Source organism: Mirounga angustirostris, unplaced genomic scaffold (assembly GCF_029215605.1).
Source record: "Mirounga angustirostris isolate CCGP_5_RB_7025 unplaced genomic scaffold, mMirAng1.0.hap1 SCAF_1, whole genome shotgun sequence".
In the NCBI taxonomy this organism is placed as follows: Eukaryota; Metazoa; Chordata; class Mammalia; order Carnivora; family Phocidae; genus Mirounga; species Mirounga angustirostris.
Window position 1 is genome coordinate 186,425,327 of NW_026991709.1, and position 13,986 is coordinate 186,439,312.

Genomic DNA, 13,986 nt, shown 5'->3' on the forward strand with positions numbered 1-13,986 from the left:
CTCTTCTAATATCACCTTTCATTTATTTTGAGGATCATTAGCCTCTATATTGGGTAAAAGTGCTTGGAACAGGAACCAAAACTTGGAGAAGCCGAAAGTGGAGAATATGATTAAAAAGGGTGCGTGGGTCAGGGTGGGGGGCAGGGATCGTGCTGTAATTCAGAACTCCCTGTCTCCCTCTATTGAGTACCTTCTGGAACTACAACAACTGTCCTCAAAACATCATGAACGTACTCGGTGCAGCGATGAACATTAATCTGAAGAAATCACGAGTGTGTTGGGAGTGTTTTTGCAAATCTTCATAGAAACTTGAAATTTGCAGCTTCCTAAAATATTTAGACTTCTTCTCAACCCTTAGCCCTACTCTGAATTCTGCCAGATTTACTCTTTCGGGAATTTTGGAGCGGAGCCGGCTATCTCCGCAGCTTTTCCTCACACACAATCACAGGCGCTTAAAACTACCACCCGTAAACTGACAACACTTCGCTGAGAAGCAAATGCCATAAAACCAGTAACTAATACCTTGAATAACTGAGGGGGCCACCTGAGCAAGCCCACAGGACAGACACAATCGACCCTGGGAGAGACGACACTTAATTGTGAGAAATCCAAAGACAGGTGTTGGTTATGTAGCAGAGACTCAACATAGACATTGCCCTTTCCTGAAAAGTCAGTTTGCTTTTTTAAAAAAAAATGTATCCATCCCTTTCCTCCTTAACAGAACCAATCCCTTCTTTTAAGTATCACGGAGTATGTTTAAATGGCAACCTTCAGCAGTGAATCTCTCCCTGCTTTTGTCTAATGACTACGTGTTAGCCTGTTCCAAGAGCTTCGACTGGCATCTCAGGGCCAACTCGACAGCAGGGGGCCGGTTACTATAACAACTGACAGTTCTTGTGAATTCTGAAAAGCCCCCGAGTAGCCATTTGGGAAACGGTTATTGAGCAAAAAGTTGCCTGGGATCGGCAACATTAGCTGGTACGTGACCCAGATCCCCGGCACACAGCTGCAGGGAGATAGGAAAAACAGTGCCCACATCAAGGAACAGCTGGGGACCTCGGAAGGCTCCCCACCCCCATGCCTTTTAGCATCTCAGAGCAAAGACAGCTTAGCACCACCATATCATCAACCCAAGCCCTCCGAGGCAAGCCATATTTTGGCATCATGCAACGCGCCTTAGCTCTCCCCACTGGCTTGACACATTGTCAGGATCTGAAGGGTTGAATTGTAAAAATTATTCCTAATGATTAAAAAAAAAAAAATCTTGAAATATGGCCACAGAGACGGGTTCCAGAAAGGGATGAGGGGCATGGGCAGTCACCAGTTTTAAAAGAAAACACTGATGCCTGGAATACCAGGGGTCCTGTGAGCGGTCTGTTTGCAGAAGAGATAAAGGTGATTGCACAAAGCCACCACAAAGTGCAAGTTGGAAACTTGGATTTTGCTAGACTTGAGTAAAGCATATAAACCTACTCTTCGTTCCCATTCCCTTCTGCACACAAGCCACCTAAGAGCATGCTGGACTAGCCCAGTGCCTTTGAATAGGCCAAATCCCCTAGCAAAGATTCTGATTCTACCCACAAAAGCAGACTTCATTGTGCATGGACGAAGGGCAGTCTGACAGCATCTTCCCTCTGGCAAACTGATCATGCAGTGACCAAGTGCCTCGCTGTCAGCTCTGACACAGAGCTCTGCCCGGAGCATTTGTGGCTTTTCTCTGTTCTGTGAAAATCACAGTTCAACATCCTCTCCTCCAAGGAGCCTCCCCCCGGCTCGGACTCATCCCCGCCCCACCCTGGCAGTGGTCAGAGTCCCTTCTAGAACACCGTCTCCCTAAGTCACGACTGGAACTCAGGGGAACCCAAATGCAGGGGCCAGCCGGGGGGCTGCAGGGAGGGCAGAGACGGACAGACTGGCCAGCTGGTGCCCTTCGCCCCCAAAAGATGTCTCCGTGGTTAGCTCTATCCAGCCCACTAATGCCACAGGAGAACATGACAACAATGTTACCACCTTACCTGATTCATCACGAGAACCCAGATAGCTGGGGTTTTAAGTAAAATCTTCCTATTTTCCAAAACAATCCAGATTCTTGAAAACCATAGATCAGCTAAATAAAACAGGTCTCGGACCTGCATTTGGGATTACCTTTCTTCACCTGCTCATCTCCCCCATTAGCCTATAAGCTGCCTGAAGACAGGAACTCGGTCTCCTCGCTGAGTCGCCTGTGCCTGGCACAAACTAGATGCTTTAAAAACATCTTTGAATAAACAAGCAACTCAGGAAGGAATAAACAGGCCAGCCATAAAGGGTCTCAGGTCAACAAAACAAAACCCTAGATTTGAATACTTCTAAAACATACCAGCTCTGTGATCCTGGGCAAGTCATTCCCCTCTGGAAGCGGTTTCCTCCCTTGAGAAGAAGATGCAGTTGTGACCCCTTAGCTACCACCCAGGTCGGGTGGGAGGATTCAATAGAACGTTTGCTTTGTATCAATTCAACAATTACTGGTTATTGTGATGAGTGTTTACCCTTTGCTATGGTTCACGGTCACATGCATGGGAGAAAACACTCTTAATGGCATCCGTCTCCTTTGTGACTTCCCTGGGACGGAGGGGGACAACCACCTAGACCGAATGCAGTCATCAGAGAGTAAAGTTGGAAGTGCTGGCGGCTAGAACAGATGCGTGGAGAGCCTGTGCCCGGGCTCACGGCAGCTCTGTCGTTGTTGCTTCCACGAGAATCCAGGAGGGATCCGTGCTCCACGGGGGCACACGTGCTCAGTCACTCCGTGAGCAGGAGAGGGGTATCACCACATGCCCACTCTCAACGTTCACATGTATCTGTTTTCTGGAGCCCTCATTATACCAACATAATCCCCCCCCAACATTTGGGGTTTGCATCCCCTCCTATTACGCTGTCTCCCACTAAACATCCAGGGAAGCAAAAACAAAAACAAAAAACTGCAATATCAACAAAACTCACTTGTTTTCGTGAATTGCATTCTTAATGAGGAGGCACCAGCCCATGGGAAAATTTCTCCAAGTGTAACGGTGGGAGTAAGAGAGACCTTTTTTCTCTCTGCCTATGAGGCGAAATTGGTGTTGACTGATTTGCCACAGAATTTACAGATGGCTTGGTCATGTGCTGGAAGGCGGACATACATTTCTCAGATCAGATCGTGAAACCCTCCTAATGTAACCTCCTAATGTCGAACTAACAAACCTGGGACAGATGTTACAGTAAGCACTTAGGAGTTTCCAGAGTCTATGTAGTTAACTCAGCCCTGTCTGAAACTTAGAATTAAAGCTTTTTTATGGGGGCACCTGGGTGGCTCAGTGGGTTAAGCATCTACCTGCAGCTCAGGTCATGAAGCCAGGGTCCCGGGATCGAGCCTACTTCTCCCTCTCTGCTACTCCCCCTGCTTGTGCTCTCTCACTCTGCCAAATAATAAATCTTTTTTTTTTTTTTAAGATTATTTATTTATTTGACAGAGAGAGAGAGAGGGAACACAAGCAGGGGGAGGGAGAGGGAAAAGCAGGCTTCCTGCGGAGCAGGGAGCCTGACGTGGGGATCAATCCCAGGACCCTGGGATCATGACCTGAGCCAAAGGCAGATGCTTAACAACTGAGCCACCCAGGCGCTCCAAATAATAAATAAAATCTAATAATAATAATAATAATAATAATAATAATAAACCTGCTCTATGTTTCTGGAAAGTTCTTCAAGCTAGAATTATGGTCAATAAGATGCTCAACTTGTCATCAAGGTACTATAGCACTGATTAGCTGGAATAAGAACATACAGGTTATCTGATTCAACATCAAAACTTAATTCCGTTTCTCGAACCCCTGAAATTATAGTTGGTCCTGTAAAGTTTTCTTCCACATGGTTTTGGCAAATGCAAACCATAGGATTTTTTTTTTAAACAAACATGCTATCAAAACAGGCTGTGGAAGGAAGTAAATGCCTCCAGACATGCTACTCCTCATTTAGGCAAAATAAGGTAATGATTAAAAAAGTGGCTGGGTTCAAATCCAGGATCCACCAAAGATTAACACTGTGACTTGGGCATGTCACCTGATTTCACCAAGCCTTGGTTTTCGGATCTGCAAAAGGCAGGAATTCCTAGGATCTGAATGCTGATTAGGTGGCAATGTCATCTGCTAAGCACACCGCAGTCCGGTGAAGATTCGAGAAAAGATTCTTGGCTATCCTTAAGATACACGAACTCACTTTAGGCGTGCAATTTTGCTCAAAGAGAAAAGAGCTACCTTTAAGGCAATTTTCCTCCAAATTACAGGACAAAAATTTTTTAAATGACTTGTCAATAGTCCCAATTCTCAGTGGACACTAATGTCTTGCTCACAGTAGCTAAGCTACGCTACAGAACAAGTGAATGCAGAAGCTGCAAGCTGAAGCACGGTGACGGGGCCGCTTGCACAGAGTTCTTCGCCCAGCCTCTACCTCAAGTTATGCAAATCAGAAAGAAACCTTCCAAAAATGTTCCTCTTCTTTCTGAGTGGCAGCAGCTGTGCGACTCGCGGTCTTTTCAGGAATGTCAGCACATTGGTGCCGTGTAAACAGCTTGTCTTGGTAAGACAGGGGATCTGGAGCTCTTGGAATGCATTTCCTGACTGTAATTCAAAAGGTGCATTTTGGTTTCATCCTGAGTAGTAAGGCCAAGATGGCATACTTCGAAAATGATTCGATTTATTGCTTCTCCCTCCCTTCTATAGACTCTCACAGCTCTGAACCATCGCACGGTTGATATGGACTACAATACTTAAAAGGCGCACATGGGGCACCATTTGCAAAAGAACACAAACCGTGACTATTGATTTTATCTGTATTAGCTGCCCTACAGCCCCAACCTTTGCTCCAAAACATTCTGCATGTATTTCTTGCGAGCTTCACAGCAATTTCTGCATGGTTAGGGATTTTGGTCCCTACAGCTCTTCAATGCAGATCCCTGCCAGGAGTATTTAAGAAAGAACTGTAACATCCTACCTGTGACATCTGAGCTAACCAATACTCAAAAATAAGCTTCTTGCACAGATCCACTTTGCTGCCTGTAAACATACTGCTCAAATAGTCCCCAGTGGGCCTCTACGAATCTTTCAGTTGGGAGGTGGGGGGAACAGGTCCCTACCGTACTTTTTAGTTTGGGCCAAATGTGAAGTAAGGAGACTCATCTAATGACGGACCTCCAAAGTTGTTCCTTTAAGGGGAAATCTACTCTTTGCTAAATGATGCCAGTGGGCTTGAATTCTTAAGGATACTTCCAGCCACTCAAGGAATATCCGTGTGTTCTCCACTTTAGCATGTGTGCTTGGGGGCTGTGTGACCATCTCTGGCCCACGGTGAGCAAATGGTATGGAGGGATTCCACTTCTGGGTCGTGCAGCTGAAATTGAGGTGCCTCCTTGATTTTTCTACCCCTGCTGCAGCCATGTGGGAAACACAGGTCCCAGAAAGAGAAGCTGCGGGTGCAAAAGGGCTGCCAGCTCCACGAGACTACACACAGGGGACAAACTTCAAGTGGTGAGGTCACTAGGGTGTTGGGCGCGTTTGCAGCAGCTACTGAAGCTAATGCAGCTCCTCCTGAGTGAATGAGGCGGACCACTGGGCTTCAAAGTGGGGTGGGCGGTGGGTCACGACTCTAACCTAGTTACTTAGGGATAGGCTCTTCTGGAATTGCCTCCAGGCCCGTTGGGCACATCACCGGAACCCATTTCATTAACCTTTCCTTTTTTGGCCCAAAGTGGTTCTCCTCAGTTGGTTCACCTACATTTACACTATTTAGCTCCAGACATGTGACTTTTAGCTATTTCTAGGATAAATACTTGGCACTACTGATATTCAAAAGAATGAACTCGAGAAGGAACTTCCAAAAGCTATTTTCAAGCAATGTTTTGAGCAAGGACCTATGCTTGGAAAGTGTACAGCTGTACATGGATTACATTTAGGGGACAGCATTCCTTTAGGTCTGTAAATCTGATGTTATTAAAGAATAACTTTTTGGGCACCCCAGGACCCAGAATTAAAATCTGATTTTTCCCTGAAGCTATGGTTGTTTATTTACCACCTGCCAGGGACTGGGATCACCCTTTCCCATAGTGCACACCTAATCCTCATGGGAGCCCAATGGGCACATTTCTTAATTGTTTTGCAGACAGAGAAACTGAAGGTGGTAGAGTCGTTTTGTCAAAGATCCAGTTTCTCTGTCCCTTCCCCGCCTTGGCACCTCTCCTAGGGTTTTTTTTTTTTTTTTAAAGATTTGACAGAGAGAGACACAGCGAGAGAGGGAGCACAAGCAGGGGGAGTGGCAGAGGGAGAAGCAGGCTTCCCGCCGAGCAGGAGCCCGATGCGGGGCTCGATCCCAGGACCCTGGGATCATGACCTGAGCCAAAGGCAGCCACTTAACCGACTGAGCCACCCAGGTGCCCCCTAGGGGGCCTTTTTAAAAAGTTTTTAATTCCAGTGAGTCAACAGAATACAGTGTTCTATTCATTTCAGGGGTACAATACAGTGATTCAACACCTCCATACATCACCCTGTGCTCATCAGGACAAGTGCACTCCCTGAGGGGCCTTTATAGACCGCTTCCTGATCACTGCCCCCCAGTGAAATGTTAACACCAGTAACATGCTGTATATTTGTGTACTGTGTACCTGTGCTTTATATAAAGTAAGTCTTGTTTTGCTAACGCCCAAGTGCCCATTTTCACCCCTTTGGGAATAACTGCACACCTGCTCATGACCCCTGCTCGGAGGCCATGGGTCGTTGAGCCGTGGAGCTGGCTCTAAACGCAGGCTGTCTGCGTCTGGGCCCGTGCTGCCCCTCACCACTGCACAGCACTGCCTCTTTCTCAGCTCGCCTTCCTGCAGCGTGGTTCCGCAGGGCCTTTCCACCATGCTTAGGGTAAGGTACGTATCCCTTCAGGTGGCACCCAGGACCTTCAGGATCTGGCTCTTGCTGTCTCCATACTCTGCTCCAGTGAATGCTGAACACGGGTACCCGTTTACGACTGGCCAGATTCTCTCCAGCCCCTTGCCTGTACACCCTCTTTGCTCGTTTCCAGCTGCTTGCTCTCCAAGACCCAGCTGGGGCATCAGCCCTCCAGGGAGCTTTCCCTGATCCCACCCCCTCTCCAGGGCCTGGATGAAGCCCTTGGATTTCATCCTCCAAACGTGCTCTATACTCAATTTTATGTACTCGTCTGTCCCGCCCCCCCCACACTGGACTGCAAGGACCTTGGGAGAAAAGAACTTATCCCCAAATCCCCAGGCCCAGCACGATGGGCGGCAGGTGCGACAGAAGCACCGCATGAACAGAGGAAGTGCCCGTGCAACAGAGGCAGCAGCGTTATCATTTATCCAACACGATGATACTGCTCAACTGCTATATCACGCTCTAATGATCCTGCAGCTGGGATGGGACTGGAAGTGGCCCTTTTCCCAGTCCGTGGCCCATGCATTTGTGGCAACAGTCCTCACTGAGACTCCGAAGCTGACCAGGCTGAGCTTATGCGCCTACTTTGTTGCTTTCCTCCTACTCCCATGTGTCCTTCTCTGCTATCCAAGTCAGAATTCCCTTTTCTCAGCAGAAATCCCTGCCCTCCTCATTTAATTTCCCAGCTTCTTTTGGAGCCAACGCTGGCTGCTTCTGTCTGCCTGGCACCTGCATCCGGTCCCCTTTCTGGGCTTTGAGGGTCCTTTGGGAAAACACCCCTTGTGCAGTTTCAGTGCATGTGGTTTACGATGGCAAAGACCTCGCTTCTCGGCTCCACAGTTAATCAAAGAGCCAGGCCTGACCAAAGTCTTTAATCTCTCTGCTCCAGAAGGTTCTAGGGGTGAACAAATGACCGGAGTCTGTTCTAAGAGACACCATCTGGAGATTTAACCGGAACCGTCAGGGAAGAGAAATTCCCTTTCTACTGGGCTGGCAGGATAGAAGTCTGATGTGGGCCAGGGCCACCGAGAAAAGCCAACACAGGGAGAGCAGACCCCAGAGACAAAGAGGGAGACAAACACAGGAACACAACACAAGCCAGGCCCTGCTGTCCTCATTGCATCTTGCCCGTCTAGCTGGGCCTGATGCTCTAAACTGTTCCATTCCATGAATCAACGGATTTTCCATCCCTTTGTGCTTAGGGCGCTTTGAAATAGATTTTTGTAAATTCCAACATGGTGTATGGGAATACTGCACACTGCTTAGCCCACAGTGGGCCTGCAGCAAACATTAGTTCCTTTATCTTCCACTGGTCAAAGCTAGCAGGGGAGGCTCACAGGAAGGCCGTGGCACAACGGGCCCACTAATCCCACCTTCTGTTGACTTCACTGAATGTCGGTCATGCTCCGCTTTCACAGTGTGGAGGCGGGAGACCAGCATCTTGACGCTTCAATAGGGTTATGGATTCTAGAGTGAAGAAGTCCTATGTTCAAAACCGGAGCTCGCCACTTTCTACAGGACCTCCAGGAGCTCCCAGTCCCTTATTCTTGAATGGGGATAATGGTACCTGCCCTAAGGTTTACACAATCATAGGAGATGGTGCCACGCGAGCGCTTGGCGTGGTACCTGGCACTTAAAAAGGGACTCGGGAAACATCAGCAAGCACGATCATCATCGTACAAGGGGACACTGGTGGAGAAAAAGAATTCAGAGAGCTCATGAATTCATGTTTCATGAATTCATTCGATTGCAGTCTCAAGGACTCCAACACACTCAGGAACCAGAAGAGCTGCAAAGGGTCAGCCCCGGGTTGTAGAAAAGGCCATCACAGCAAGCTGGTTTGAACCCCTGAGTGCCAGGCCTGCCACCGAGGACACAATCCAGAAGGTTTTGATCTGCCTCAATGCTCTATATAAGTCAAGTCTGTCTGGTAATCACCCGCTCTTGCCGTGCCTCAAAAGGCAGAAGATTAGCACTCTGGTCCTAGCTTCAAAACCTCGCCGCCGGTGAGAAATGCACGTCTCTTCCACACTTACCAATTTTCTGTGTGAGCTCCCCAGTGCCTCCTTCTTGCACATTCATGAGAAACAAAAAAGTTGGACAGAAAGTAGGTCCTTGTCGCCTCCTGGCTGCTCTCATGCTTAGCCGTCCTAATACTAACTCAATTTTACTTTCATCTGTAAGAATGTTCTCCCTCGTATTCCCTTTTGTGGACTGGCAGGAAGAGTCTAGTGAATGCTCGTGTGCAGAGTCCACTGACATTGAAACTTCTGGTTATTTTAAATCCAGCTTTGAATATATACAAACTGGTATGTATATACAAAAATCATACAATTGATACATCAAGTATTATTCAAAACATTTTCTACTCAAACCCAGTTTTTTTGGAAGTATAGACAGTTGTCATTTTCTAATGGGAAAGCATCTCGAATGGAAGGGTCTTAAAGTTCTCTTGGGGCGCCTGGGTGGCTCCGTCGTTAAGTGTCTGCCTTCGGCTCAGGGCACGATCCCAGGGTCCTGGGATCGAGCCCCGCATCCGGCTCCCTGCTCCGCGGGAAGCCTGCTTCTCCCTCTCCCACTCCCCCGCTTGTGTTCCCTCTCTGTCAAATAAATAAAATCTTTAAAAAAAACAAAGTTCTCTTTATTGTAGGACACAGGCCCTTCCTCTACATAGGCTGAAGTGTCAACATGCAGGTTTTGGCTGGCCTGGTCTCTGCATGCTTGGCCTCACAGCCCTTGTTCACAGTGATCTGTTCTCGGATGGGCAGAGGACCAAGGTGGGCCCGTGAGAAACAGTCCTGAGGTTTTCGCTACAACTGCTTAGGGCAGGAACTTGTTCACGCCAGGGCTGCCAAGCAACTGTGTCCAGTCCGGGGGCAGCTGTGCATGCTCTCTACTCCTCCGCGGAGAGGGTCTGTGACTAAAACCACACACACGGTACTGCGCAGAGCCAAGAGCGGAGCGTGCAGACCTTTTGTTACTTCTGTGTGCTCAGTTTAACCCACGTCGGGCAGCTTCCCATTTACCAATGGGCTCCAGACCAATGTTTGTTTGCAAACCACTTTGTGTTCTAGAGGCGGCACAACAGGGAGGGGAGTCTAGGGTTCCTGGGCTCACCCAAACGCGATGAACTTCATGATCAAGCCGGTCTGTAATATTCACGGTGCTGCAGGTGCCATCAGGCACCTGGGGAAGCCAGAGATGAACCCTTCATTATCCCCTGGCTCTACTGAATCGAGAACGGGCCCAGGGACCCACAGCCCTTCTGCCAGCAGATTCTGTTGATCCCACCTTCAAAATAGGTCTAAATCCAACTGAGTCCTACCACCTGCGCTGCTACCCCCTCAACACCTCCTTCGGGACTTGTTCAATCTCCCGGCTGGTTGCTCTGCTGCACCCCTGATCCTCTTCAGGCTTTTTGCAACACGGCAGCTAGGTAACCCAGAAGTCCGATCACAGCACACTTCTGTCACAAACCCTACTTATCTCAGGGTGAAAGGCAACGTACCCCATCTCTTCCTGATCCTCTCTCCTACCACTCTCCCCCATGCTCACCTGCCACACTGACCTCTTCGCTATGCCTGAAACGTGCTGGGGCACACTCCTGCCTCAGGGCCTTTGCACGTGCAGTTTCCACTGCTTGTCACCTGCCCCAGTGGAGCCCATCTGACTCCCTCCTACTTTAGGTCTTTGTTCAAATAGCACTTGCCACTTAGGGCTTCCTTAACTACTTGGAATACTCAACCTAAATCCCAGAATGCCCCTCCCGTTTCCAGATTTAATTTTCTCCATTACACACTTACCATCACTAAGTATCACATATCTTACTTATGTGCTTTGCCGGTCTCCCCCACTAAAAAGTAAGTTCCAGGAGGTAAGACTGTCTGGCACATAACAGGAACTCAAAATTAACTGAGTGAATGGCAAGAAAGGAAGCAAGGGATGGAAACAGGACACCTGTTCATCACAGAGGAAGCTCATTCAAGGGCAGAAGCCTCCTACAGTAGTCAGAGAGGTGAAGGTAGCCAGGCCAACCAAGTGGGCCAGTTGGCCTCACTCAGTTACACTGCCTCAGAGATGTAGCTGGAAAACACAGAACTTTTAAACAGAAGCTGCAAGCAGGCTTCCCAAGGGGGTGGGGGGGTGGGCAGTGAGAACCAGTTCAAGGACAGTGATAATTTAGGGAAGACTTAAAAATCAGCCATTTTTATATTACGTGTATTAAATGCCACATGATACACTAAATGTTTCCCTATCACCTGATTTTTCAGCAAAAGGCTTTCACAAACATCTTAAAGTCAAGAAGGGTTATTGTGCAGATACAACAAAGTGAAACATGGCCCCAGAGAACCTGAAAATGCTAGGAAACTTATTCATTCATTTTGCAGGTTCAGGAACTAAAGCTTAAGGGGGAAATGGGATTTGAATCCAGCAAGTATCAATGCTGGGGTCTGAACCTGGATGTCCCTGATTCCCAAGCAAAAATCTCCTTTGGCACTCAATCACAGAAGCTCCTCCTAAGTGCCTTGATCTCAATCGTGGCTCTAGCCCACCAGCTGCTTCCAAATAAAGCAGATCCCCCAGGTGGTGACCCTAGACACACTCCAGCTGCCTCACCTTACTGAATGAGAGGCTCTGGGCTTCCTCTCCCCACACCCTGCCCCTCCCAGGGCAGGGTGCTTACAGCAGAACCTAGCCCCCCACATCCCCTCTGTAGGTGCAGCCTGGCTTACTCACCTCCAATAAACTAGCACAGCAATGAGAAGGATGAGGCACACGAAGGTCAAGGCTGAGACCACAATCAGAGGGATGATCCATTCCATCCTCCCTGGAGAAGGACGGCTTATCATTCCAGAGGTGTTCTTTTCTGCTGCAAAGAGAAACCGTGGCAGTTAGAGGACAGGGGCTAGTGGGGAGGGGGAGCGGGGAGCCAGAGTAAGACACAGAGCTCTGGTCCACTTTGGGGTGGTTTCCGGAGGACTGAGCCGCCTGCTCTGGGTGTCCTGGGACAAGAGGGGCAATCTGCAGCGGGCACCACTTCCTACCGAGTCTCAACCCAAGCGGGGCTTTTTCTCTAATTGCCAGAGGCAAGGACTCGCAGAAGGAGGTCAAGATGTTCTCACGGAGAGTTGCCTATGAGAGACATCCAGCTTCACTCCAAGAACATTACGACCCAAAGCAGCTTTTGGATACACTGAAGAAATGTGCTCAAGCCTGAACGCAGCATCACATTTGCCTCTGGAAAGGGACTGGAGTGGTGGGAGGTGGCTGGGAGCCTCTCAGGTTCCCCAGCGCCAAGGCTGGAGGAAGGGCAGGATGGGCTTTGCTAAGATAACCAGCAGTAACAACAATGGTTCTATTCTTCGCCTGCTTAGCGCCCCTTACCCCTTCTTCTAGTACCTGCACCCAGTTCTGTTTGGGGAAAGCACCTCTCCCTAAAAGATAAAGTCATAGTGGGACGATCATCCAAGCATGGGACTCCCAGTCTCCCGGGCAAGGGTGGGGGTGGGCACGAGACTCTAGGTAGGGCAGCAGCTCTCCCCCTGGAGTCCCAGCCAGCCACTCAGACTCAATTACAGCACAGTCCACCCAGATACTTCTGCCCAGCAGTTCCCAGACCCCAGAGCCCCGGAGGTCCTGTGTCTCCAACTTTCCCTCTTCTCCCATTACTCCCCACCCCCATGCTTCTAAAAGTTCAAAGACAACTGGAGCTAGGAAGCCATGCCTCGCTCTGCTCCCAGCACAAGTCTGCCTCTAAAGAGCAGCCAGTCTAGAGGTTCACGGGCAAGTCTGAAATGATCCGGGCTTCTCTCTGGTCCGCAGATACCTCTTACCCAAGCAGCTCTTTCCTCTGGTTCTCGCAGGCCCCGAGGATCTTCCCAACTCCCTAGGAGCCTCCGGAAGGAACCCACTCTTCTTTATACTGAGGGGAAGAGGCCTGGAAATCTCCAGGTGGTGCAAATGAGGCTCCGATGGACGCCGTGCGGGGCTGGGAAGGGCCGGCATGCTCACAGACAATCATGGGAGGCAGGTGGCAAGAAAGCAAAGGTTAAATGTGAGCGCGGGGAGAAGCCCCAGGAAAAATCTACAGCAGGCTGCAGGCTGACTTGTGCTCAGCCAGGATCCTCCTGCTCTGCAAAAATTAGGCCAGCGTTCAGCCAGCCCAGAGTGTCCCTCTGCAGGGTGGCTTCAGTGCAGGGCTAATCAGGCTAGGTTTCCAAGTCAGAGAAGGTGGGTTGACCAGGAAAGAAATAATTGGCCCTGGGAGCAGATTTATAAAGAGGCAAGGCTCCTGAGTAACGAAAAAGCGTGTTATTCACCAGCTTTTTTCTTTTTTCACTGGCTTCTTCTAACTTCCTTTGATCACCTCCTTTGTTTCATGCACAGCCCTGTGCATCACCCGGGGCCAGATGGAGGCCAGCTCACAGGTAAGTAGACAGAGGCAGGCAGGCAGGCATACTCTGATGAAACACCGTAACGTGGCACTGAAGTATCTTCCTCACTGTGCCAGCCCATTGCTCTTGACCCCTTGCTCCACAATTTCTCATTAGATAGCTATTTGCCAAGTCCCTAGAGTGTGCCCAACATGGTGCTAAGGGATGGGGATGCAGCAGGACATCAGGCAAAAACAGCCCTGTGCTGTGGGGATCATTGAAGCGGGGGACGCAGGCACAAGAACAAGGAATTAGGATAAGATGAACGGGATACCAGGGAGAGCCCAAGGGCTGTGCATAGCGGGAAGAGCCGTCCTAGCCTAGGGGTTCTCGAGGGGCTCCTTGACACGGAGATCTGGGGGGTGAAGGGGAGTTAGCCAGGCTGAGTGCAGGGGAAGACGGGTGTTCTGGGGAGAGAGTATGAGAATGAGGGGAACCAAGATAGAGTGGTAGAGGCCACATCTGCTGGGGCCCTGTAAGCTGAATTCAGAACACGTTCTAGTCCCAAGAGCATTGGAAGCTACTGCAGGGTTGCAAGCTGAGGCTGACAAGATCAGGTGTGCAATCTCTCCCTTGGCCTAATGTTTTAATAGCAAAGCTCT

At 49.3% G+C, this 13,986-nt stretch overlaps 1 protein-coding gene across 5 annotated transcripts in view; it reads right to left on the reverse strand.

The window, feature by feature from the left end:
- The window catches only part of PTPRG (protein tyrosine phosphatase receptor type G), a 708,308-nt gene that overhangs the window by 71,045 nt on the left and 623,277 nt on the right, over positions 1 to 13,986 (reverse strand). For 4 of the 5 annotated variants that reach the window (XR_010412329.1, XM_064594259.1, XM_064594272.1 and 1 more), the window contains exon 13: positions 11,688 to 11,820. Coding sequence is in view for 4 of the 5 variants with exons in the window: in XM_064594259.1 (XP_064450329.1) it covers positions 11,688 to 11,820 (133 nt within the window). In the remaining variant the exon portion in view is untranslated. The remainder of the gene's footprint in view (positions 1 to 11,687; positions 11,821 to 13,986) is intronic. The other variant, XM_064594267.1, reaches the window with a different exon arrangement.